Genomic DNA, 27,264 nt, shown 5'->3' with positions numbered 1-27,264 from the left:
TTGAGGGAATCTGGCTTTCTTCTCTCTCTCAAATCTCCTTGGCAACTTTAATCCAGTCTCCGGCCTCAATTCTCACCTGTAAATTATTCATCTCCCAGCCAAACCTATAGTCTTCGACTCCCATAGCTTAGACCCCGGTTAGAGCTTTACCTGGAGGTTCTAACCTCCTGGTCTCTAAAACAGTTCCTTGTCCTCACCCCCCGGGCCAGCTCTTTCTCTTTGAATTTAATTCATGGTTCCATAATTCTTAGTCAACCTCGTTCATAGCCTCCATCACCTTAAACCCCTTTTCTTTGCTGAACCTCCTAAACTCAACCAGCCGTTTAATCGTGTACTCTCACTGCTGCCACTCTAATGTACGCACCTTGGGCTGGTGTATTAACTCTCGCCTCTGCCACTGCTCAGGGCAAGACCCCCTGTGCCCTCCCATTGCTCCAGGAAGAAAGCATAGGTGGCATTTGGGTGTGTCTGTGCTCTCCCTGTCTATCATTCCATTGTTTCTCAGGGTGCCTTTACCTAAACCTCCGTTTCCCATCCATGGCATCTTTTCACGCCTGTATCTTTCCAGGAATGTCACTACCACACTTCTGCCTGTCGGAATTTTACATAAATGCCACTTCCCAGTGTCTCCTAAGTCTTTCTTGAACCTCCTCCTGAAGGTCGTATCTCCTGTCTTTTAATTCTCTAATATGAGGAGTTACATACGTATATATCACCCCTCGGGCTGTGATTTCACACTTCGCCTCATGTTGTAGCTGAATGGATGGCTATTGTTTTTCCTTTAAGGACAGGAAATTCTTGAAGGCAGGATCTCTGTTTAGTTTATCTTTGTATTTGTCAAGTGCCTGGCACACTCATGTGCATGTAGGACATGCTTAGTGAATATATCACACACTGCATGCTTAGTGAATATATTTCACTGAGGTAGGTGAGCTAATACTACATTCATTTGGGAATAAAAGTTTGCATGTATTAGTGTATTGTTAGCTATAGTAACAGACCTCAACATTTTAGCGATTTAACATACAATTTATCTTTGGGATGTGGGAGGAACATGAAAGGCATAGAGAAAACCCAAGCATACATGGGGGAAACATGCAAACCCCAAGCAGACAGTGGCCCCAGCCAGAATTGAGTTGTTTTTTTCATATATGGTATAACAGCCACTTTTTCCCCAAAAAAAGATACAGAACACTTCACAAATTGGGGTGTCATCCTTGTGCAGGGGCCACGCTAATCTTCTCTGTATCATTCCAAATTTGGTAAATATGCCCCTGAAGCGAGCACACAGAACGACGTTAAACAAAATGATGCTCCTAGAGGGCCTGGCGTTACTCATCAGTGGGCTGCTTTCTTCCGATAGGTAACGGCATCCGGGCTCTGCCACTCACCAGCGCTTTGCTCTTGTCTAGTTGCAGCCAGCAGGAAGGGAAGGAAAAGGCGTGGAGAAAGCAGACCTGCTTCCTAAAAGCTTCCTGCCCAAAGGAGGCTCGCATTCTCTCACACCCCCTTCTCAGGGAGGCAGCCGCTTCCCAGGAGCAGTTCTGTTCTCCGGAGGAGCAAGAACTCTGGTAGGCATGCAGCCTGCTCTGCCACGGTTCATTTCTTCTTATCAAACCCTGGGGGGCTTAGCTTGACACCCTTGCTCAAAATCAGAAGCAAAACTCTCCTACGTGCACACGCGGTTAGGTGAGCACAGGCTCTGTGGTACCACAGCTTTACCGTGAATGGTTACCACAACGAGCTGCCATCATTTACTTTGTTCCCCTCCATGCCCTGTAGGCTTTCGCATCTTCATCATTTTTTTATTTCAGCTTCTAGCACAATGACTGACTTTTTTTTAAATTATAAAAATACAGAATTTGACATTCTTGAAGATAAATATTTGTGTGTATCAGTGATTATTTCTTTAGGATAAATTCCTGGGAGTGAGTTGCTGGGCCAAACATACATAAAATTTTAAGGGCATGCATATTGCTATCTGGAAACGCTATAAAAATGCATATACTAGCCTTGGCTGGCATGCTCAGTGGTTAGAGTGTCGTTCTGGGCAGGGTTGTTTCTCATTCAAGGGCACATATCTGGGTTGCAGGTTTGATCCCCACCTCCAGTTGGGCACATGTGGGAGGCAACCAATCAATGTGTCTTTCTCACATTGATGTTTCTCTCCCCTCTTCTTCCCCCCTCCCTTCCACTCTAAAAATCAATGGAAAAAGTATTCTCACTCCTTGGGTGAAGATTTAAAAAATGCATATACTAAAACCTATGAGAGTGCCTAGTTCCTTGAAATCCATCTTACACTGTTAAGTAGTAAAGAAAAATTCTTGCTATTCATTTGGCAAGTTATAGCTCATTATATTGCTTTTATTGGAGTACTAGTGAGGATGAACTTTATTGACCAATTCTTTTTTTTTTTCTGTAACAAGTTATCTGTTCTTTAAAAAATATACTCTCTATAGGGTTCATTTTAATTTTTATTCCTAAGTATCCTTGTACATAAAATAAATTCTTCAGTTCTTTATGTCTTCATTTGAAAAATTATTCTGGGAGCTTCTGGGCAGAGTGAGCTGACATGAAGAAGACTCCATCCCGCCTCCTTATATCTGCAGTGTGGGTAAATATAATGAGGTAACGTATGGATATGTGGCTGGGCTAGGAAGCAAGAGAAAGAATTGCTCAGGTGCCATAGATGAAGGCATGTTCACGTGGGAAGCCACTGCTGAGCATCTGCCGAAAGCTGGAAATCACAAAGGAATGCTGTTCCCGTTACTATGACCGCATCACAAATTCCTCCAGAACGTAGAGGTGGGAAACAGCCACTGCCTATGCTCGTGGGTCAGGAATTCGGACAGTGCACAGCATGGTCAGCATGGCTCTGCCTCCCTCGTCTGGGCCTCGGTGGAGGACTGGAAGACTTGGGGCTCGTTCACTCCCGTGTCTGTGGTTGGCGCTGGCTGTGGGCTGAGACCCTCGCTGGGGCCTCTTCCTGCCTGCTGGCTTCCTCACAGTGTGGTGGCTGGGTTGCAAAGGTGAGGATTCCGAGAGAGAGAGCCACGTTTTATGAACTCGCCTTGGCAATCACACAGGCACTTCGACCACATTGTATTGACCAAGGACGTTAGTTTCAGGGGGAGAGACAGATTTCACCTCTTGAAGGAGGAGTGTCGACATTACCCTAAAGGAAGAACATGTGGGGATGGACGTGTATTAGCGCATTCTTCTTTGAAAACTACAACCGGCCACAAGAACCTTGACGCTGAGATGATAACCAGAAAAATGCCCTCCGTTGGTCTGAGGAGGCCGCAAGGAAGCTGGCCATCCACTTGAACTAGGAAAAGAGTCAGCTACCACACGGAGCTTCACATCCTTTACAGCACAAGTCTGAGGCCTGAATCCATATTCCTTCATGGTTAAGGGATCACAGTCCAAGAAATGGACATGTTAACCGGTCTGGCACCTCTCACACCCGGGTCCAGGCGGAGGCGAGGGGCAAACCTCTCTGCAGCAAAGTTTCTGTGGCTCAGGGAGCATGGAGTCCTGTGGATAGTGGTCTTTCTAAAGATGAGCTCACAACGTTTACTTCATACAAACTACATAAGGAAATGAACCACAAGGAAGGAGACTCGGCAGATGTAGCAAATGGGAGATTTGTATGTCTAAACTAAAAAATGATGGACACCATGGAAAAATATTAGATTTATAATATTCAAGGAGATGAAGGTGTGGAAACCGTAAGGCAAGAACAGGGCAGTATGGGGAAAAATAGGCGACGTCTAGGGCTGCATGTTCTGATTTTGCCGATCACATTCTGTGATGTCAGGTAGTAGGCTCCTTTGTCTCCTATATGTCCTCTAAATCGGTAGTTCAATCTAAAACACGTGGCAGGCTGGATTTGTCCCGGGACACATAGTTTGGATTAAAGCTTGGGGGACCAATAAATAGTTTAGTATTCACTAATTCAGTGTTAACGTCGACTTCATAGACTACCGATCTTGAAAAATGAGAATCGACTTTTATTGTAATCTGTAACAAACTTCTTTCATTTATCTGTTTATTTAACGTCTATCTCTCTCACCTGTTTCAGGAGGACAGGGACCCCATCTGGTTTGGTTCATTTTTACATTCTTGTTGTGTGACATATGATTGTCATTCAACACATTTTTGTTAAGTGAATAAATGAATGGATGGCTAAATAATGACTAGAAAACATTTAGCATTTTCTTCTATTTCTAAACTAGGTGAAAAAGTAACAAAATTTAAAATATTTGGAATATTTTAATTCAAAAATACTGAGATGCACCCTTATTTTGAAATATAGTAATTATTTTATAGCTCTCTGTTTTAAACAGTTTATCACAATACCTGACTTTAATTTGAGAAAGCATTTGTTCTTTTTTTCTTTTTTAAAATATATATATATTTATTGATTTCAGAGAGGAAGGGAGAGAAATAGATAGAAACATCAATAATGAGAGAGAATCATTGATTGGCTCCCTCCTTCATGTTCCCTACTTGGGGGCTCGAGCCTGCAACCCGGGCATATGCCCTTGGGCGGAATCAATCCTGGTAGGTACCCTTTAGTCTGTAGGCTGACACTCTTTCCACCGAGACAAACCAGCTAGGGCTTGAGAAAATATTTGTTTTGAGTTTTTTAATGGCTTGCCTTAGAACATAAGTACTTTGTTCTTTTTATTATCTCTTTCTACATGTGTTTGTTTTTTTTAAGTCTTTTTTTGGTCCTATAAAGTATCCTTAATTTTTCTTTTTCCAACAGAATTAGTTGGGGACCATGTTTTCAGGAAACATCAGATCAAAAACATTTATGTGTTTTTAAATTTTTATTATTTCAGCACATTCCTTAAGTTGTACATTCTTGCAGCTGTGAGCTTACTCCCCCCCCCCCCCTTAACTTTTTATTATGGAAAATTTCAAACATACACAAAAATGTAGAGAAGAGTGTAATGACCCCTCGTGTATTTATTGTGTGAATTTTTTAAAAATTCGATTTTAAGAAACATTTCTCTTGACCTTACTGGCTATATGCCCTGAGGGGATTTATGGCTGGTCCCCAGCAGTTCCCTCTGTCCTGGGGGGAGGCTGCTAAGGAGGGAGGGCCTACCTTGGAGCAAAAGCAAAGCGGTCAGGTCACCGTCACCGTCACCTTCACAAGGAAAATGAAAAGCAGGTTCTTAGCAGGGAGTCTGGGTCGTGATTCTAGTCATCTGTTAAGACTTTGGAGATTTAATTGCTTCCTATTTTAGTTCGGACGTGTTGTCGTTTTTCATTATTGTTGTTGATCTTCTGGTTGTCTTGTTTGCTCATCTTTGGTAATAAACTCTGTGAAATCAAGAGAGTTCGAGAGCATCAAAGAAAGAAGGAGCCGCTCTTCCTCCACAGCGGCTGGGAGGGAGGACAGACCCAGTGTGGAGAGGGAGGTGGCTGCCCTGGAGAGTGGGCAGCAGTGTGAGCCCCTGAGCTTCTGCAGAGGAAACCAGTGGCTCAGAGCACAGGACAGTGGCTCTGAGGAGAGGACGGGGCAGGTCCCGTTGGGGACGCCCATGTGGGCCCGTGGCATGGTGCTGAGGTTGTGACTCTTCTCTTATGGCTGTCCCTGCATTTCCTAATGCTCCTCATGTGCCCCCCTCCCTGCCCTCTCTCCCTCTACCCTCCACCCTCTTCCCCCCCCACCCCCCCGGCCCATAACGATATGGTTTCTACCCTCACCTTTAATTCCAGCACTGCCCAAGATCAAACGGCCCAACATCTCACCACCAAGTCCAGACCTTCCCCCCTTTATTCTCATCTCATTTCTCACTTCCTGATAAGTAACTTATCCTGGCTTTCTTGTTAATTTAAAAAAAAACAAAAAACTTTTTTTTTTAATTGATTTTAGAGAGGAAGGGAGAGGGAGAGATAGAAACAGCAATGATGAGAGAGAATCATTGATCAGCTGCTTCTTGCATGCCCTCTACTGGGGATGGAGCCCATACTTGAGCATGTGTTCTGACGAGGAATTGGACCGTGACCTCCTGGTTCATAAATCGATGCTCAACATTGAGCCACAATGGCCAGGATTTGACACAGCTCTTAATGGGAGATGCTAACCTCTCACCACTCCAAGGCAGCCTTTGTGCCTCCCCTCCTTCTCTCTTCTCTTTTCCCCCTCCTCCTTCTTCTTCCCTCTTCTTCCACCTTCTTCCCTCTCTCCTCCCACATTCTCCCCTTTCCCTGCTTCTTGCTTCCCACCCATTTGTGGGGATGCACACACACCATGTTGTCTCTCATTTCACATCTTTTCACATGTTTCCTCTGCTTGGACCCTGTATTGTCTTCCCTTATAGCACGTTCTACACTGTGTCACCCATTCCGTGTCTGTTGGCTGGACTTTGAGCTCCTCAGGGGGCAGGGATTGCTCTGTTTTTCATATTTCTCCAATGCCTTGCTCAATTCCTGGCACAGAACCAACCCTTGGGAAATATTTTGTATGAATGAATGAGCATAGCTGAACCTAGGTACCTGTATTTTCCGGCGTATAAGACGACTTTTGAAACAAAAAAAAGTCAACCGAAAATCGGGAGCAAAAGACCAAAATTGCACAAAAATTACCTACAGATCTTGACGGCAAAGTAAGTCTTTTCTTTGAAGTGGGGGGTAGTCTTATACAGCGAATATAGGCCTAAACCTATGTTTTAACTGTAAAATTAGGGGGGGTCATCTTATACACCGGAAAATATGGTACCTAAAATCCTTTTGTTGTGAAGTCTGGAGAAAACGAACATAAAAGGCCAGGCAGGGAACATGGGATATGGCATCCGGTGAATTGTCACTGCTGTGCTTATTGTCATTGTCCTAAGTCGGGGCCACGCCTTGCTTGTGGGGTACCCTCTTCAGAGTTTAATAATGCCTTGTGCAAAACAGACACTGCACAACTATGATTGAGCTGAATATATAGTCCATAAGGTGGATGCATGATTAGTTGTTCTTCTGTGTTCATTTTTAGAATAAAAGTAATGGCTATCTTGAGGACATGTTTATTTTCCATGGAAATTATAAACTCCATGGAGCATAGGAATTATTTTTTAAGGCAGAAATGTATTTTATAACGGTCAAAATTTAAAATTTTTAAATTTTATTGTGGTAACACAACATGAGATTTTTAAGTGTGCAATTCAGTATTGTTCTCTGTAGGCCCAATGTTGCAGGACAGATCTCTAGAACTTACTCATCTGGCAGCACTGAAACTTCATACCCACCAATTAGCAGCTCCCCACCCCGAACCCCAGTCCCCTGCCCAGCCTCTGGCAGCCCCCAGCCCATGCTTTTGTAAGTTTGATTATTTTAGGTACCTCATGTAAGAGGAATCTGGCAGTATGTGTCCTTCCATGACCATCTTATTTCACTTAGCATGATATCCTTAAGGTCCATCTGTATTGTGTATTTCAGAATTGCCTTCTTTTTTATGGCTGAATAATATTCCACGTTGATCTCTACCTCTTTTTTTAATCCCTTCATCTGTTTTTCAAAAAAATATATTTTTTTTATTTCAGAAAGAGGCAGGAAGAGGGAGAGAGAGGTTTCCTCCACATGTTGGCTATTGTGAATAGTGCTGCAGTGAACATGGAAATACTGACACCTCTTAGAGATACTGATTTCAATTCTTCAGGCTAGGTCCCCAGCGGTAGATTGTTGGAGTCTATGGCAGTTCCATTTTTAATGTTTTTAAAAATAAATTTTATTGATTTTTCACAGAGAGGAAAAGAGAGGGATAGAGAGCTAGAAACATCGATGAGAGAGAAACATCGACCAGCTGCCTCCTGCACACCCCCTACCAGGGATGTGCCTGAAACCAATGTACATGCCCTTGACTGGAATCGAACCTGGGACCTTCCAGTCCGAAGACCGACGCTCTATCCACTGAGCCAAACCGGTTTTGGCTCCATTTTTAATTTTTTGAGGAACTGCCATACTGTTTTCCATTTTGTATTTCCACCAGTAATGCTCAGGGTTCCAATTTTTCTACATCCTCACCAGGGCTGTTATCTTAAAAAAAATTTTTTTTTCTGTAGTAGCCATTTTAACAGGTGTGAGGTGATATCACACTATGGTTTTTATTTGCATTTCCCTGGTGGTTAGTGATGCTGAGTGTCTTTTCATATGCTCATTGGCCATTTTATATATTCTTTGGAGAAATGTCTATTCAAGTCTTTAACCCATTTTTAAAATTGGTTCTTAGTTTGTTTTGTTTACCAGGGAGTGGTAGGAGTTCCTGACATGTTTCTGCCATTAACCCCTTATCCGATATATGATTCGAAAATATTTCTTCCCATTCTGTAGGCTGCCTTTTCGCTCCCTGTTTCCTTTGCTGTACAGAAGCCTTTAGCTTGATGTAGTCCCACTTGTCTGTTTTTGCTTTTGTTTCCTGTGCTTTCTGGTGTCATAATCATAAAATCATTGCCAAAACCAATGTCCTGAAGCTTTTTCCCTATGTTTACTCGTGGGAGTTTTATAGTTTCAGGTCTCAGGCTTACGTCTTTAATCCACTCTGAGTTTATTTTTGTGTATGGTGTAAGGAAGGAGCTCAACTTCATTATTTTGCATGTGGATATCCAGTTTTCTCAACACAATTTGTTGAAGAGACCATCCTCTCCCTATTGTGTATTCTTGGCACCCTTGTCAAAGATGAGTTGATTACATATGCATGGATTTGTTTCGGGCCTGTGTGCTGGTCCATTGCCTCCAGCTTTGATCTTCTTTCTCAAGATTCTTTTGGCTATCTGGGGTCCTTTGTGGTTCCATATGGAATTTTAAATTGTTTTTACTATTTTTTTAAAAAAGTACCACAGGGATTTTGGTAAAGATTGCAGTGAATGTGTAGATCATTTGGGTAGTATGGATATTTTGACAATATTAAGTTTTTCAGTCTATGAGCATGGAATATCTTTCCATTTGTTTTGTTCTTTAATTTCTTTCATCAGTGTTTTGTAGTTTTTCAGCGTATAAGTCTTTCTAGTTAATCTTTCTAGTTACTTCCTTAGTTAGGTTTATTCCTAAGTATTTTATTAAATTGATGCTGTTGGCCTTTGCTGGTTTGGCTCTGTGGATAGAGCATCAGCTTGCGGATGGATCCTGAGTTCAATTCCTGTCAAGGGCACATGTCCAGGTTGTGGCTTGATCCCCAGAAGGGGGCATACGGGAGGTAGCAAGCAGGAGAAAATCAATGATTTTCTCTCATCATTGATGTTTCTATCGCTCCCTTTCCCTTTCTCTCAGAAATCAAAAAAATATATATATATATTTTAATGATGCTATTGTTTTCCTAATTTTCTTTTTAGATAGCTGTTAATGTATAGAAATACAAGTGATTTTTGTTTGTTGATTTTGTATCCTGCAACTTTACTGAATTCCTTTATTCTAAGTTTTTTGTTTTGGTGAAATCTTAGGGCATTCTTGCACATAAGATTGTTTCCTCTATAAACAGGAACAATTTTGCTTCTTCCTATCCAATCTGGATGCCTGTTATTCCTTTTTTTGTAATTTCTCTATCTAGGACTTGCAGTACTACATTGCATAGAAGCGGCTAGAGTGGGCATCATTGCCTTATTTCTGATTTTAGAGGAGGAGCTTTTAATTTTTTACCATTGAGTATGATATTAACCATGGGCTTTTTACTAGTAGCTTTTATTATGTTGAGATAATTTCTCTCTATTCTAGTTTGTTCAAAGTATTTTTTTTAATCATGAAAGTGTGTTGAATTTTATCAAATGTTTTTTCTATATCTGTTGAGATGATCATGTGACTATTTAACCCTTCTGTTAACCGTTGTGTCACATTAACTGATTTTTGTATGTTGAACCATTCTTGCACCCCAGAGATAAATTCCACTTGATAATGGTGTATAATGGTAATATTTTTGAGAGAATCTTAAACATTTTCTTGTACACGATAACTTGCTGCTGGACTTAAATCTTGCTGATTACCTATAACCTAGAATTTGAAAGAATTCATTAATCTTTATAAAAGAAAAAATTCTTACTACATATTTTAGCTATCTTCTTAAAGGCCTCTTGCTTTAAAATACCAAGAATATGTATTTAACGTACAACATAAGTAAAATTTTCATTTAAGTGTATGTTAGTATTTAATCTGTATGATGGAAAACAAATTGGAAAAAATATTTATCTTCAAAATACCTTTCTTTTCTTTCTTGTTTTGTATTTTGGTATTTTGTGACCCAAATTTGGATCAGCATGTCACTTTCATCAGCACTGTTGAAAGAAGAAAAAATGCCAGCACTATCCCCTGAAATCAGATTTGAGAATTCTAATGTCACCAGAAATTCCATGGACAGATATTTTCTTTTTGAGAATAGTTGGAGGAAAGCGGTTTTTGAAACACAAAAGTTGAAGAATGGTAACATCCATTTTATTCTTATTTAACTTAAGAAAATATAGAAATAGTGAGTTTGAACTTTCATGTATATTTTTAAAGTAATAAGAGACATTTTATCATTTTTGTAACATTTAAGTAAAAATACTATCTTAAACTTAAGGAAAAGACAAAGGGAAGCAAATTAAAATTAGTTTCCTTAATGTAATTCTGTGACTCATGATAGAACAAATTTAAAGAACTACTTCCCTTGATGTCAGTGCAGTTCTCCCTCTGTTGGATCATGCTACTTTTCATGAATAGTGTTTGTTTTTAAATACCTTAAGTTGCCTTAGCTGGTTTGGCTGAGCAGTTGGAGAGTTTGCCTGCAGACTGAAGGGTCCCAGGTTGATTCCAGTCAAGAGTACAAACTTCAGTTGCAGGCTCGAATTCAGGCCCCAGTTGGGGCGTGTGTAGGAGGCAACCAATCAATGCGTGTCTCTCACATTGATGTTTCTTTCTGTCTCTCCCCCTCCCTTCCACTCTGTCTGGAAATCAATGGAAAGGATGTTCTTGGGTACAAATTAACAAAAAGAAAAAAAAGAAAAAAACACAACTAAATACCTCAAGCTGGTTTTCATATTTTAAAAAACCCCAATCTTTTACAGCACCTTTTTGTTTTAATAATTCTAATCAAAATTATGTCTTTTTTCCTTTCCTGTAAAAAGTATTTTTTATCCTCAATAAAGACTACGTTGGGGACTTTTTACACGTAAATGAGTATATATAACTTCCTCCCTTAATTTCAAATTATAAATTACATTTTTACTTATCCTGAATTCTGCCTTAGCTTTATTGATGGAGATATAATTCTTGAAAATAGCAAAATTTGAACTCTCTCACTATTTCATCACTTCTGGTTTTGAATGTGTTGCTACAGTTTTTCAGTTTTTCCACTAGTTTCCCATTAAAGGTACTCAGAAGACACCCGTTTATCTGTCTTTCTACCCCTAGGTTTAATTACTTAAAAGAGAATCTACATGGAATTATTTTATTTCTTATTACTAGCTCAGATGACCATGTATTTACATACCTTGATTTTCTACATAAAAGCAGGAAGGAGGAGAGATTTAAAAGTAGTGGATAATGTAAGACTCCTGAAAGTGCTTTTGGCTCTTTTCAGTGTGAATCTATCTCAGTGTTTTTCAACCTTTTTTGGGCAAAGGCACACTCGTTTCATGAAAAAAATCACGAGGCACACCACCATTAGAAAAAGTTAAAAAATTTAACTCTGTGCCTATATTGACTATATATAAAGTAATTCTCTTGAATAGGAATCAAATGAACACAAAGAAAGTATTTTATAATTACTTTATTATGAAATATTAAGTAAACAAAATAGTGAAAAATTATAAAATTCTTGTCTGTACCTACGGCACACCAGGCAACATCTTGCGGCACACTAGTGTGCCTCGAAACAGCGGTTGAAAAACGCTGATCTATCTATCAATAATATGCTGAGGATTCTAGAACCATGAAGACAGGGGACGGTGAAGACTGAGGCTCTGGGAAGCTATCCTTTTTCCTGGTTCAAATCTTAAGCAGCCCCTTACCCCCTGTCCCCTGCAGTCCCTATGTTAGGAATTCAGGTATTCTCTTGGGAAAGATGCTAGGTAAACTACAGTAACTTAATTTTCTTTAATGACCCATCTAGTATGTTCTATTATGCATTGTGGTATAGGAAAAGAACTTACATCTAATCAGGAAATAATGAAGGTGGCTATGCTACTATTTTTTTTTTTATTAGAATATAGCCAAACATTTGGTCTAGAAGAGCTCAGAGAACGTGTCAGAATGCCATATTTACCAGGATTGCGAACCTGCCAGAAAAGTGTGAGTTCGCCGTCGCCATCGCCGTCACCGGAGGTCCCTAGCAGACGGCGGCACGCGGACCTCCAGATGCCTCCCGTCAGGTGGGTCCTGCTCTCCCACTCTCTCCCGCTGCGTGCTTAGCTGGAGCAGTGCTTCTGCGCGGAGAGGTTTCTGGCCTGTGAATCCAGTTCTTTCTTGTTTACTAATTTTTCCCCATAAAGGATTTAATTTTGTGTGGTTTTATTCAGTTTGACAAGTAGGAGCTTCTCACGGTTGTTAAGTGACATTGTCAGAAAGGATACAAGGTCTTTTTTTTTTTTTTTTAAGAATCTTTATTGCCCTAGTGTAAATTGCCCATGAGAATATTGGAATTTTTTAGCAATAACAATAAATGAACTCTGACTATGAACGGGTCTCACTCCCCTGCATACAGGCGCTTGCATTTCACTGCCCGTTTGAAGAGGTGTGAGGGGTGATTCTGAATGAGACATCAGCCTACTGAAGATCCTGCACTGATGATCAGAAATGAGTTTGTCAGCCGGAATCCTGGCATTTAAAAACATTATTATAAATACCCTTCCCACTGTAAATCAGACTGACATACCCTTAAAAGAAATCCCCTTTCTTTAAAAGGATGTATGTATATATTTGTTAGTAAGACAGTCTTCTATTTGGTTTCTGCTTTGGTTTATTTATTTATTCGTCGGGTATTTACTGAAAGACCAGCCTTTAAAAAAAAACCAAGCATTGAAAGCAGTCTGATTTGCAGCTCTTTTTAGGGGAGGATTTATATCTTCATGTATATGTATATTTTCATGTCATGAGCTTTAAAATCATCCAATTGTATATAGCGCACAATTTCAGAGTCTATTTCTTGAGTTTTATTTGCTCTTGCTAATTACTCAAAATAAATCCTGATAATATAAATAGAAAATTAGAACATACTAAAAATGAAACGTTGTGATTAGTTTAGATCTAAATTGTGAAAATAAGAGCTTTGTAGAAAATTTACCCATCTTCACATATCCATTTTTAAAATATATATTTTTATTGATTTTTTACAGAGAGGAAGGGAGAGGGATAGAAAGTTAGAAACCGATGAGAGAGAAACATCGATCAGCTGCCTCTTGCACCCCCCCTACTGGGGATGTGCCCGCAACCAAGGTACATGCCCTTGACCAGAATCAAACCCGGGACCCTTCAGTCCACAGGCCGACGCTCTACCCACTGAGCCAAACCGGTTTCTGCAACATATCCATTTTTATTGTTGGGAGTTCTAGCCTTTTTCATTTTCATATATTTTTTATTTTAGTTGTAATTTTAGTGTACTTACGTTTTACTCAGCCTTTTTTATACACATACACACAGACACACACGTATTTATCTCATTACATAATCTTCAGTTACTGTCCACGTTATATTTCATTGATGTTATTAAACTGTGTTTAATAAAACGACGTAGTTTATTTAAAAGTTCCTATCATTGCACTTTTACGTTACCTTGGCTTTTTCACTTTTGTGAGCAATAGCACACATAAAATCTTTCCCCTCGTTTTAAATATTATCTGAGGACAAGATTGCCAAGCTCTAAAAATATACAAAGCAAAACTGCTCTTTCTGAAGTGAGATTACAGTGAGACAAGGCAGAGCCAGGGACGGTGGAAGAGAGTGAGTTGCCAGTAGAGTAGATGGCGGGAGTTAAAGAGACAGGATGGTACGATTGTGGAAAGAAGAGGGCCCTGGAAACCTGACTATAGCACCTATTCAAGGACAGTTTCCATCACCAGCACACTTGTATCCCTGTTACTGAACCCATCCCTGTCATGTCCCCAGGGGTCACAGCCCTTGATGGGGAAGGGAGTAAGAGTGTAAGGGCTGCCTGTGGTGATGGACTTATCTCAGTCCAGACCAGTCTTCTGACCCTTCTTTCCGTGTGTATGGCCACCTAAAAAGCTGGAAGCCCAGAAACCACCCCCTAAATCAGTCTGTTCTGCCTCTGAATTTTCAGTCTTTATGTTGCTTCCTATTATTTCACTCTGTTTCAGTGTGTGTGTGTGTGTGTGTGTGTTTTCATTTGCAATTTTGGCTATTTATGAGATGATTCGTCAACATTTCACATTGACTTGAGTGTGAATTTCCTTAAGTCAGTGAAAGATAATTTGAATATAATACAATTGTGTTATGACAAGTGTTCTTCATATATAAGTGGAAGAGAGGGGCTAAGTGCCATGATGTTAATGGAGTGCGTGGCAAGCAAAAATGTTAGTTCTCGTGCCTGTCTTTGAAACGAGTGTCTTTATTTTAACCATCTGGTGAGGACATGTTGAGTTGCCTTGCAAGTTTTGTTGTTGTTTTTGTTAATCCTCATCCGAGGATTTTTTTCTTTCATTGTTTTTCAGAGAGAATGGAAAGGAGGAAGGGAGGGTGAGAGAGACAGAAGAGAGAGAGAGAAACATCCATGTGAGAGAGACACATCCATTGGTTGCCACCTGCACACACCCTGTCTCGGGCCGGGGATCGACCCTGCAACACAGGTAGGTGCCCTTGACCGGGAATTGAACTCGAGACCCTTAGGTGTTCAGGCTGACACTCTATGCTAGGGGTGTCGAACTCAATCAGAGAAGGGGCCAAAATCTAAAATCCAGCCTAAATCGCGGGCCGAATGGTTTACTGAACAGTCATAAACTGTCATTGTGATGGAAACGCAGCGGAGTGCAGTGATGACAGCGCGGTGCGGGCCACATTGCAAGGCCTGGCGGGACGGATTTGGCCCGCGGGCCTTGTGTTTGACACATGTGCTCTATGCATTGAGACACGCCAGCCAGGGCTACAAGTATTGTATTTTATTCTCCTCTTTGTATTGCCCAGTGCCCTGAGAAGGAACAATCTTGGTAAAGCAGGGAAGTCCTCATTTTTGTTCATTTTGTGTACAAACCCTTACTCTCTTCGATTCTAAAAGACTAATGTGTTTTCAAGTTTCTTTGATGCTAATCAGAAATTTTCAGTGACTATCAAGGCACAGTCTGGTAATAAAACTGATAATAGGAACCCTAGAGGTGACGAGTATTTAAAAGTTTTGGCTGACGTCTAAAGTTTAATGTAGCTACAAGAAATTTGGAATTCTTAGGTATCCTCTCACCCACAGCAGATTCAACCATGACATATTTCCTACATGTTATCTAGATCTATCCCAGAAGGAATGAGAGTTAATTATGTCAAAACTTAGATTGTGGTGATGAATAGGGGATAAGTGAGTTGGTTAGCTGGCATATTCAGATACCCTGTTGATCTAATCGTAATTCCCTCCCTCATAGCATTCCCTGAATCACGATTACTGAGAATTAAGATGAAAATAAAATTGAGATAAAGATGGGGAAAGTTGCACATAACACTCCTCCTTGGGTAAAATTCATTAGCAAAAATTGAGACATTAAGTTGATTCATATCTGTTTCTGATTAGATTAGCTATAATGGAAGAAGTTTCATTAATGTTTATTTCATTTCTATGTGATGTTGTCTTTTCAACAGGTGAGTCTCGCTGGAAGCATGCCCCTTGTCTCTTATTGCATCGTGAAAGACGGATGTGGCCTGGATTTGTAGAGAAGTGACTTTATGATAATGTGTAATTTCAGGAACAAGAAGACCAAGGAGCCCTGCATTGTGATACCATTTCTGGAGAAACCCCAAGGCAAGCAGGCTCCTCTCTTTTTCTTACTGTGCTGCGGAATACTTATCTTCTGTTTTAAACGTCCTTTCTTTCCACGGATTTAATTGTCTTTGGTTTGTTACTGCTTCTCTGAAGCTTTGGTTTCTAAATGCAGTAGATGTTGTGTTCAGTGTATCGTATATCTTTATTATCCAGGACTCTGGCAGGGGCCCTTCTCATCGCAGGTGGGCCATTGCAGTTGCCTGCAAAGTTTCTGGCCTTTGAAATCCTTCAATACGGCAACAAGCCCAAGACCTTGGCCTCTAATCGCATCCCTCCCTCCTTCAAAAACAGTTCCTCTGAAATACCCTCAGACTAAAGTATGAGCTCCTTAGCTTGGCACTGAACCCTTTACTGTCTTGCACTAATGTGCCTTTCTAATTAATTATTTTCTTGAATCCTGTGTATCTTATCACATCCAACTGCAGAAACGTATCCCTTTGCCAATAGTTTGAGTTCAAAAGAACTACTCTTCACATTGATTTACTCCTAAGCCTTTGGTGATTAGGAGGGTTTATAGCACTAAGCTATATTTTCACTTATTTGGAGTATGAATTTGTTCTTTGAAGTGATAAAATCAGCATTCTCACCTCCACATTTCTGATGTGTTTGATCAGAATTTTGTTTTTCAAAAACAGACCCTGAAAAATTAGTTGAGCCAGGTAATTACCCTTTTGATGCGCTCTGCAAGATGATGGGAATTTCTCAACTTACTGTCTCATCCCTAATTTACTTGTGTTACCGATTCCTGGGGCCTTACACTAAGGGAACCATATATGGCATGCGACATGTATGTGTCTAGCATTTAAGTTCTCCAGTAAATTCGTGCTCATTTCTTGAAGGAATTTTATCCAAAGTTAAGTGGGAGAGATTCCTTTTTTTAAATTTTATTTTATGATTCTTAAAGTCAAAAGTTTTCCACTTTCTTGTCTTTTGTCGATTATTATATAAGCCAGGGTTTTTCAGCAATGGCAGTATTAATATTTTGGACCAGATGATTCTTAGTTGTGGGCCTCTGCCCTGTGCATTGAAGGTGTTTAGCAGCATCCCTGAATGCCATTGTGTGGTCACTAGATGCCACTATGTGGTCATCAAAAAGGCCTCCAGACATTGCCAAACGACCCTAGGGTGGCAAAATCACTTCCGGTTGGGAACCACGGGATTAAGTATAACATGTCTAGCATTATATATTATTTACTACTAGTGGCTTGGTGCATGAAATTCGTGCCCGGGGGTGTGGGGTCCACTCAGCCCAGCCTGCACCCTCTCCAATCTAGGACCTCTCAGGGGATGTCCGATTGCCAGTTTAGGCCCGATCCCCAGCAATCGGACATCTCTCTCACAATCCAGGACCACTGACTCCTAACTCCTAACTACTCACCTGAATGCCTGCCTGCCTGATCACCCCTAACTGGCCCCCTCTGCTGGCCTGGTCATCTCCAACTGTTCCCCCTGCCGACCTTGTTGCCCCCAACTGCCCCCTCCTCAAACCTCCTCCATCACTGCCCCCCTCTGCCAGCCTGGTCGCCCCTCACGCCCCCACCCCGCAGGCCTGGTCGCCCCCAACTGCCTGCTGCTCAGTCATTTGGTCACCCCTCACTAACGCCCCTGCCAACCTGGTCGCCCCACGCACCCTGTTCAGTGTCATCCGTTCAGTTTCAATAGTTGCTTAGGCATATATATATATATGATTTGTCCTCCAAACTATCAAATGTTTCCTTCTTTATCTGTGTATAACAATTATTTCTTTACCAGCTTAAGACTTTTTCAACCTTACTTAGTTTTATGATAATCACAGTTATCTCCATCACTACCATAACTTTGTACTTATAGTCTAATGGAGCTAATAGAGCACCTCTAAAGAAACCACAAACACTAAAATTGTAGAGTATATAATATATAATATATAATATATAATATTTTCTCGACATTGTTGGTAGCAGTCATAATTGACTTAGGAGCTTTGCAAGTTCAGTCTCTGGATGTTCATAAGGTTAAATGCTCATGAGCTTCTCCTTGGATATGTCCTTTCTCTGAATTTCCAAATAGTATAAACAACTTTTGTGATCCAATAGGCAACATAAAATAAAAAATATACTTGGTAATTTAAACAAAAGACATCTTAGCCCAAATGAACATTTGCCTGCCTGTGTTCTAATAGGCCAAGTTTATGGTTCTTTTGGGCCTGATACTATACCTTCTTCACCTTTATAACCTGCAATGCCTACACCAGTTTCTGCAGTATAACGAATGTTCGGTAAATACACGTTGATTTTCCTTGAGTCATGCAAGAACACCATTCATTCACTCATTCACCGAATGTGAATTGAGTATCTGCTCTGTGCCAGGCCTTGTTCTAGATGCTTGGGCCTTGGTTACACCCCTCCACAAAACCAAGGTCCCAGGCTTTGTGGGATTTACATTCTAGTGAGAGAATACAGCTGACAAACAATAAAGAGCTAATATGCTAATTCGTCCGAACAGCAAAACAACCGTCTGGAAGGTTGCTGTGAGGTCTAGCTGAGGCAGCTGGGGCTTCAAAAGCTGAGCCCCTTGCACAAATTTCATGCATCGGGCCTCTAGTTAAATATAATAAAGAAGGTCCATTGCCTAGTATATCAGAAGATGTAAGTAAAAAGGAAGAAGAAAAAAATAGAATAAGGGAAGGGAGATCAGAAGATCTAGGATCAGAACAGGTTTACTGGTGAGGGTAAAATTTGAGCCAAGGCTTGAAAGAAGTGAGGGAATTAAACTTCTGGAAAACAGTTACTCTCTTGGAGCCAGGAAAGATCCCAGGGCAGGATGCTACCTGACCAGTTGGAAGAATTCAGGAGTCAAGTGTGGCTAAACTCAGAGTGTGGAAGACCAGGTAGAAGAGGTGACATCTGACCCTGTAGGGCTCTGGAAGGGTCACTGCATCTAATTCTGATTGAAATGAGGAGTCACTGATAATTTTAAGAGAAGAATGATTTCCATGTGATCCAATTTAAGTTTTTAAAGGATCATTTCGCAACTGTCATCTTTTTCAGTAGTTACTCCTTTTAAAAAAAAATGGCCCAGTCCTGGTGGTGTGGTTCAGTTGGTTGGGCGTTGCAAGGCTCATGCACCTAAAGGTTGTTGGTTTGATTCTGGTTGTAGGGCAGTTAATCCATGTTTTGCTCTTATATCGCTGTTTCTCTCTCTCCCTCTGCCTTCTTCTCTCTCTCAAAATCAATAAAAATACTTTTTAAATTAAAAATGAATAAATAAATCCTGTAATTTCATTAAAATAAATAAATACCCATAGAACATCCACCTCCGGCTGTGCTGAAATAGCTTCTATTAGATGACTTTACCACTGAGAATTAGCATAAGAGTGAATTATAAAAGATCATAAAAATATATTTTATAATAAGTAAATAATATAAAAGTTGCATGTTTATTATTAATATAAAATAATAAAAAATATTAAAAAGCAACTACCTTAAGGTGCCAAGAGCTCTCATTTCCAATAGGACTTCAGAGCTGAGATACTGGAGAAATAACCGCAGAGAAGTGAGCCCCAAATTCTGTGAGCAATTTTCCCCCAGGTGTTTGCCTGTTCCTGGGGGGCATGCCTGCCAGGTCAGATGTCAAGACCTCAGGCAGAAAACAGTCTCTTTGAGGCTGAAGAACTGGGCAGAGGTTTCAGTGAGTTGGCATGTGCTGGGAGGCAGAGGGGGAGGTCAAGGCCCACCTAGGAGAGTCCCTAGTGAACTCCCAGGCTCTCGGTTAAAACCCCCGAGGGCTGCACACAAAAAAAATAGCCCGCAGCCCATCGTTGGCCGGCTTAAAGTGACAGCTACCAGAAGGAAATGAAATCTCTCCGGAAAACAAGAGGTGACAGAGCCTTGCAGGTAAAACACGTGGGCCATTTGTTTTCTTTGGAGGAGTCTTTTAATATTATTGATCCAGTCATTTTAACTTTAGGACTCTTAAAGCATTCTAATCTGTCCATCAGTTTTGGTAAGTGATATGCTCTAGAATTTCTTCCATTTTGTCTAAGTTTTCAAATTTATTGGCCTAAAATTTAATCTTCGCTCTATCTATACTTCTGTTCCTCTTCTAATATTACTTACTAGAGGCCCCGTGCAAAAATTCGTGCACTCGGGGGTCCCTCAGTCCGGCCTGCACCCTCTTATAGTATGGGAGTCCCGGGGGATGTCCTACTAACCGCTCACACTCACAGTCGGACATTCTTAGCACTGCCGTGGAGGCAGGAGCGGCTCCCACCACCGCCACCGTGTTCGCCAGAATTTAAGCCTCATTAAATCATTTTAAAATATGTAATCCAAGAGGGTACTAGTTACCTACTTCATTGGGTTGTGTGGATGAAATAGATGAAAAGAGTACTTGACATAAAGAGATCACTCAAAGTGTGACCCTACCAGTATTACTATTCCTACCGCCCTATAAGAGATGCTCACGTAGAGAAGGGCCCGTTTCACTTTATAATTTTACTATGTTACTTCACTCAGTATTTATGAGAAATGGTTTTATTTGCAAAATAAATAAATAAATAACTTGATAAGCACTTAAAGCATTAAATGAGCTAATTATTTATAGAGATCATTTTTTATGGAGAATGCATTTTTATAATCATTTCTAGATAATAAATTCCACAGCCATCCCATGTTTTATATAATTAAATGCATGCATTACAGGTGTTTTTCGTGAGATGTTTTTGAGGTGACTTATCACAGTCACGTTAGAAAGTACACGACATTTCTACTTCAAAAGAATCGTAGTGCTTGGTGGTCGCTCGAGGAATAGACGTTTTGTTTGCACTGTATTTGAGAGACTATCATTCATGTGTGATTATTTGAATCTTAACAGCTGATCTTCTTTCCTGACAGGTTCTGGATTCAGCGATCCCCTCGCCGGAGCCCCACCTCATTACTTACAGAGAATTTCCAGAATGTCCATGCTGGAGTATGACACCATTCGCCAAGAAACGGCCATGAAATCCAAAAAGGGTAAGAGACGAGAGCTGCGAGACTGCTGGTAACACGCATCGCGATGCTTCACTCACCGTTAGGGCATATCCTTCTTCCCTTCCTTTTTATTTTTCTTTCTTTTTGATATGTGATATGATATGGAATGATATATGTAACAATGGGAATGTAAATAGGAAATAAATATTTTATGTTACACTCAGAATAATCTGTGCTTTGTTAACTATACAAAGAGACATTTACATTACAGTTGGTATAGACCCAAGCAAAAGAAAAAGTATATTGCCACCCAGCAGGACTGGCTCAGTTGGTTGAGCATTGTCCTGTGCACCAAAAGGTTGCCAGTTTGATTCCTGGTTCAGGGAATATACAGAAGGCATTTCTCTCCCTCTCTCCTCTCCCTCTCCCTCTCCTCTCCCTCTCCCTCCCTCTCCCTCTCCCTCTCCCTCTCCTCTCCCTCTCCCTTCTCCCTTTTCTCTCTCTCCTTCTCCCTCTCCTTTGCTCTCTCTCTCTCTCCCTCTCTCTCTCCCTCTCCCTCTCCCTCTCCCTCTCCTCTCCTCTCTCTCTCTCTCCCTCTCCTCTCTCTCCCTCTCTCCTTTTCTCTCTCCGATTCTCTCCCTCTCCCTCTCCTTTGCTCTCTCTCTCCCTCTCTCTCTCCCTCTCCCTCTCCCTCTCCCTCTCCCTCTCTTCTCCCTCTCCCTCTCTCTCCCTCTCCCTTTTCTCTCTCTCCCTCTCCCTCTCCTTTGCTCTCTCTCTCTCTCTCTCCCTCTCTCCCTCTCCCTCTCCCTCTCCCTCTCCCTCTCCCTCTCCCTCTCCCTCTCCCTCTTCCTCTCCCTCCCTCTCCCTCTCCCTCTCTTTCTTCCTCTCTCTCTCTCTCTAAGCATGTCCTCAGGTGAGGATTTTTTTACAATTTATATGGCATGAATTTTATGCACATTGATTATGTTGTTGTTTTTTTTTTTACTCAACTTGAGAAGTTTTTGAGTGCCTCTCTGTAAAATGATATTCGATAAGAACCGCAGAAGATTCAAGAAAAAGTGAGCTCTTGTTGGGGTTCGAAAGCACCAATATAACCCTCTCCTTTTCCCTGCTTGAGTGTGAAACAGTTGTGAGGTACTTATTCAAGCAGATGACGATGAGAATATTAGCTTTGCTTGTTGGTAAAACCTGGAAGGGAGATCCTGGCTCAGGTGTGTGGCAACCTCCTAACACTGAACTTCAGAATTGGGCCAACGTGCACATCCGGGTAAGTGCTGACAGACTCGGGCTTACCTGCCGAGTCAGGGCCTTGACAAGACCAAGAAGAACAAGGCTCCTCCACTGTAGACAGGCAGGTCCCTGAGGAGGAAGAGGGAGGGGAGACTCGCCTCTCTGTGGGGAGCATGGAAAGGTCTAGATCAGGAGGACACTGCTCCTCTAGAAAGCCTGAGGAATGGGAGAGGAGTGCTTGCCAGGAACCAGGAGAAGTCCAGCGCAGCAGAGCCTGCGATCCAGTGAGAGTGGCATACGGGCACAGCAGAACCCGTTTGATATGGGTTATGTAGGGTGTTATGGACGGTCAAGAACAGGTCAGTGTCCCAGCGGGCACGCTTCCTGGAAGGTGCAGTGTTCGAAGTGGACCTTAAAGCCAGGGAAGATGAATAATGTAGCAGAGGTGCACTGTGCATCGGGAGTGACACTGTGGGTGGAACGCTGGGGAGCAGAGGGCAAGCGGCAGAATTCACATCCTACAGACATCAAGCCAAGTGCTGCACTGAGGGACACCGTGAGATGAAGGCTTCGGTGAACTGGGCACTCACCACTCAGCTTCAGCTCTTTGTCACCTGGCAATGGAGGCCCCAAAGTCACCAGATAGTCCAAATTTTCATTGGAAGCCAGACCCCAGGCTTTCCTGCAAAGCCTTCTAAGTGTAATGTTAGCAACTGATTGGAAGTTTATGAAGCTGTTGTGTGGGCCATAGACAGTTACATGCACCAGCTAGCGCTGGCTTTGAGGGGCCATTCTTACCTGCAACCTCGGGGTCAAAGGGTTAGAGGGCAACAGGGCTTGAGATAAGCGGTTGATACCTGGTAGAGAGCCTCAGATCCAAGCATAAGTTTCTATTTCCTCGCTTTCTCAAGGGGAGATTTTGAGTGTGAAAGTAGATCATTGCTTTTGTGATTTAGGAAGATTCATCCAGGCTAGATTGTGATGGGAGGAGCCTGGGAGAAGGGAAACCAGGGAGAGGCTGTTTATAAAAATTGAGGCAAGAATCTCTCAATAGAAAGGTAGAGCCAAAACTGGTTTGGCTCAGTAGATAGAGCATCAGTCTGTGGACTGAAAGGTCCCAGGTTCGATTCCGGTCAAGAGCATGTACATTGGTTGCGGGCACATCCCTGGTGTGGGGTGTGCAGGAGGCAGATGGTCGATGTCTCTCTCTCATCGATGTTTCTAGCTCTCTATCTCTCTCCTCTCCCTCCCTCTCTGTAAAAAATCAATAAAATATATTTTTTAAAAATTAAAAAATAAAGATTTACCTATTACAAAAAAAAGAAAGAAAGATAGAGACAGGACACCAAGGCAAAGCACCCAAGGTCAACTGATTGGACAAAAGGGTATCAAGAGAGGAAGAAGCAAAACCAGCTCATTTCTAGTTTTAGACATAAATTCTCAAGAGGAGATGCCAGTTTGGGGGAATAACAGGATCAATGCAACTTTGATTATATTCTGTGTAAGGTGCCACCAGGACATCTATCCAGAGATGCCAAACAGGTAGTTGAAAGCAGGTGTGTAGTTCCAGAAAAAGATGCTCGGCTAGAGTTAGAACTAGGAAAAACGTGCATTGCCAAGGCTGAGTTTTCCTGCTAAACCTGTAGAGAGAGAAGAGAGGCCAGATTCATAAGGGATGGGAGCGAACAGGAAGAAGACAAAAATAAAAGAAAGAAAGCATCACAGATATAGGAGAATGAACATATTTCATGTTCTTGCAAGCTTTATGTTAATGTATAAGATACACTATTAATATGCATGTGCTTATAGGCATTATCACAATACATTAGTTCCTCAGGGGATAACTAAACTTACCTGGAGATGTTTGCACTGACATTTGAATTTCGGTTGAGAATGATTTAGGTATTTCCTGTACCTTTTCTTTTTTCTTGTAATCCATTCCCAGTGTGGTCAATGGTTTAATAAATAGGAAACAGGAGAAAAGTACTCCTCTCAAAAATGTTGTGAACTCTTTTTTGGATGAGTACTTCTCTTTCTTTTTTTAAATATATTTTATTGATTTTTTACAGAGAGGTAGGGAGAGGGATAGAGAGCTAGAAACATCGATGAGAGAGAAACGTCAACCAGCTGCCTTCTGCACACCCCCTACTGGAGATGTGCTCGCAACCAATGTACATGCCCTTGACCAGAATCGAACCTGGGAACTTTCAGTCCACAGGCCGATGCTCTATCCACTGAGCCAAACCGGTTTCGGCTGGATGAGTACTTCTCAATACCTTTAACTGTCAAATGAGTTTTATCTAGTGAGCTCCTATTGTGTACTCTAAATATTTAATCTCATTTGTAAACCTTATGAACACCCTAAAAAGTAAGTAGGTGATATTATTCCTGTTCTATAAATGAGGTAAACAAAAGGGCCTTTGTTTTATACCAGCTCTCAAGTTAGAAACAGGAGAACTGAGCCCTAGTTGGACTGCAGACCAAAGGGTCCCGGGTTCGATTCCATCAAGGGCATGTACCTCAGTTGCAGGGTTCTCCCCGGCCTGGGCCCTGGTTGAGGTGCATGCAGGAGGCAAGTAATCGATGTGTTTCTTTCACATCGATATTTCTCTCTGTCTTCCACTCTCTCTAAAAATCAATGGAAAAATATCCTCAGGTAAGGATTAAAAAATAAAAAAAATAAATAGGAGAACTGTTTTCTCACCTACTAAGCTCCAAAGCCCATATGTTAGTATATAAACTTAATGGAATAATAATTTTTTAAAAAAACTTGAACTCAGTTGATACATCATGGTTTAATTACTTAAAATGTAGGGAAAGATAGTACTTGCAGAGAGGAAAATATCTCGTAATGTTGAGTTGAGTTCCCGACTTACGACGCCAACACATCTTGGAGCATTTATGCCAGTGGAATAGAAAGACCCCTGCCCCCACATCCCCCATGAAAAGTTCAACTCAAGTCAATTTGAGAAAGGAGTGGAATGTTTATTTCTTTTTAATAAATGAGATATGCTGACGATAATTAATCACCTTTTTAGCCTTGGGTTGAATTTAACTTATGCTTTTCATTAAATCTGCGTGTGTTTTTTAAACCCACAGGCTCCATTTCCTTATATTGCATTCACTCTTTTTGTTCCTCATGAATATTTTAGGGGGGGAAAAAAACACTACACACACACACAGAAAACAAAACAGCATGTAGTTAGTACAGAGGAGGCTCAAGTCACCCCCAAGTAAGATAAACCCATGATGAAGAGAGAAGGGGGAAGTGCTAAGTTCTGATATTGTTGCTGGCATGGATATTAAATGTATATTTGGGGTTGAAGACAGTCTTGCCAGAAATGATCTTTTTGTGTCTGTAATTTGGAAAGTGCACCTGTGTAAGCCATATCTATCATAATCTTGAGAAACTGTACCTTTTGATAAATATTTAGGATGGCAAGACTGAGTCCTGATTTAAGGGTGAGAAAACAGTTCTCTAAAAAGAATAGTTAACTCAGTGACAGATAAATCATTAGACAGTGATCATTTTAAAGAAATTTCCTAAGAATCACTGCCTTCTCTCTAATCCTAAACTTATCAAACAGCCCTATAGTATGTAATTTGGACTCCTGAGTAAATATATGTACCAAAAACCAGATGCCTTCTCTGGATGACATTGATAACTAAAGTTTTTACACGTTCACTGTGCACAGGGCATTGTGGGAAAGCTTTTCATCTAATATCTTATTTAATCATCCCAACCACCCAACTTGACAGCCCCTGGTCAACTCGTTCTCATGCCATTCCCCTGGGTGCCTGTTACCTCCTCTTTTCTCTTCAGCTCCTTTCCCCTGCCTCTGACTCCTTCCTTCTTCCTTCTCTGAGAACATAGGAGCATCTGAAGAGAATGTCCGCTCACTGCTCTATGAACCTGCCTGATTCTGGGCTCCTGCACTCATGGGCCGTGCCCCTCACTCGTGCGCGGATATCATCAGCATTTCCCCTCTCGACACGGTCATTGCGCTGTGAAAAGCTTGCTGCAGAGCCTCCTGTCTTAGCCCAGCATTTGACCTCTAGGATCTGCCCTCCATGTGTTTCCCTTTACAGCTGCACTAGCCACTTCCGCTCCGTCTCCTTCATGAGGTCACACAGGTCACCCTGGCGAAGTGGCGTGTCAAATCACCTGAAGGGATTTGAACCTTCAAAGGCAGAACTGCTGATCCATTTCTGTGTCCCCCATTCCTGACTCTGTGCCTGGCACGTAGCGTGAACTGAGAAGCCCTGGATTGTTTTGTGAGAGAGAACGCAGAGTTAGAGGTCAGTCGGTGATGAGACAGTTCAAACCAGAGACCCTGAACTTTACAGGCCGCAAGAGGGAGACAGGGTGACTAACGCAGTTTCTACGGAGTGGGAACAGGTAGGAGATCCTGACGGGTAAGGGGCAAGCTTCGGTTAGCACTTCGGAGAAGGAAAGGGGGTCTAGTCCAGCAGGCACTGTCGTCAAAGGCGAGCAGCCTGGAGTCAGATGGCCACTGGCTGGTCAGTAGCGAGGATCCCGTTGTCTCAGGACAAATTCCTGGCAAACACACCCTCAGATGGAGACGAGCACAGGGTGTTTGCTGGCCATGCCGTCAGAGCAGCTCTGAGGAGGGAGCGCCCCCCGAAGGGACTGGGCGGAGGAGCCAAACAGCAGTGGACAAGCCCCTCAGCCTTATCAGACCCCAATGCAAAGAGCTCTCACCCTCATCAACTCCAACCCCTTCCCCCTGACCGGTCAGTCACTGGACGTGAACTGCGGTTGGGCAGGGCTGTGACCCTGGCAAGGTGCTCTCTTCTGCTGAGTGAGAGCACTGTCACCACAAGCACCCCGGAGCCGGGGGACCAGTGCTGTGATCCAACAGGGACATCTGGGTGGCACACCCCAGTGCCCACCACCCCTCTCCCCAGGAGCCAAGTTATCTGGTAGGGAATGAAGTTGGGCACCCAGGAGTGGAGGAAGAAGGGGGCTTGGCCACGTGCTGGTAAGGCTCCTGATGGGAAGTGGTTCGAGGGAAGAGGTTCATGGTCAGGGCCAAGGAAGCAGACAATCGTGAGGGACCCCTGGACCACCACTAGCGGAAGGCTGTTACCACCCAAAAGGGCCTAGGGAGGAAAGTC

At 42.0% G+C, this 27,264-nt stretch overlaps 1 protein-coding gene and 1 non-coding gene across 2 annotated transcripts; one reads left to right on the top strand and one right to left on the bottom strand.

Moving 5' to 3' along the window:
- Nucleotides 1–1,180: 1,180 nt before the first annotated feature.
- Nucleotides 1,181–1,287, bottom strand: LOC118718706. Its single transcript, XR_004987890.1, has one exon. It is a non-coding gene; the product is annotated as a U6 spliceosomal RNA (small nuclear RNA).
- Nucleotides 1,288–10,247: 8,960 nt separating this feature from the next.
- On the top strand, nt 10,248–21,121 carry CUNH8orf89 (chromosome unknown C8orf89 homolog). The gene is made up of 4 exons (XM_036437148.2): nt 10,248–10,410; nt 12,173–12,338; nt 15,870–15,925; nt 20,818–21,121. Exons 1-4 carry the CDS (start codon nt 10,248–10,250, stop codon nt 20,967–20,969), a joined length of 537 nt encoding a protein of 178 aa, XP_036293041.1. The 3' UTR covers nt 20,970–21,121.
- The last annotated feature ends 6,143 nt before the right edge of the window (nt 21,122–27,264 follow it).

Source organism: Pipistrellus kuhlii, unplaced genomic scaffold (assembly GCF_014108245.1).
Source record: "Pipistrellus kuhlii isolate mPipKuh1 unplaced genomic scaffold, mPipKuh1.p scaffold_m20_p_14, whole genome shotgun sequence".
NCBI classification, from domain to species: domain Eukaryota; kingdom Metazoa; phylum Chordata; class Mammalia; order Chiroptera; family Vespertilionidae; genus Pipistrellus; species Pipistrellus kuhlii.
The sequence above is the reverse complement of the archived record's forward strand: the minus strand, read 5'-3'. Positions and strand labels throughout refer to the sequence as shown.

Excerpts from the sequence above, each read along its gene's own strand:
- CUNH8orf89 (XM_036437148.2), top strand. The coding sequence starts at position 10,248 with ATGTCACTTTCATCAGCACTGTTGAAAGAAGAAAAAATGCCAGCACTA. Across the intron at positions 12,339-15,869 it reads CTCCAGATGCCTCCCGTCAG|GAACAAGAAGACCAAGGAGC; the intron begins GTGGGTCCTGCT and ends GTGTAATTTCAG. Across the intron at positions 15,926-20,817 it reads ATTTCTGGAGAAACCCCAAG|GTTCTGGATTCAGCGATCCC; the intron begins GCAAGCAGGCTC and ends CTTTCCTGACAG.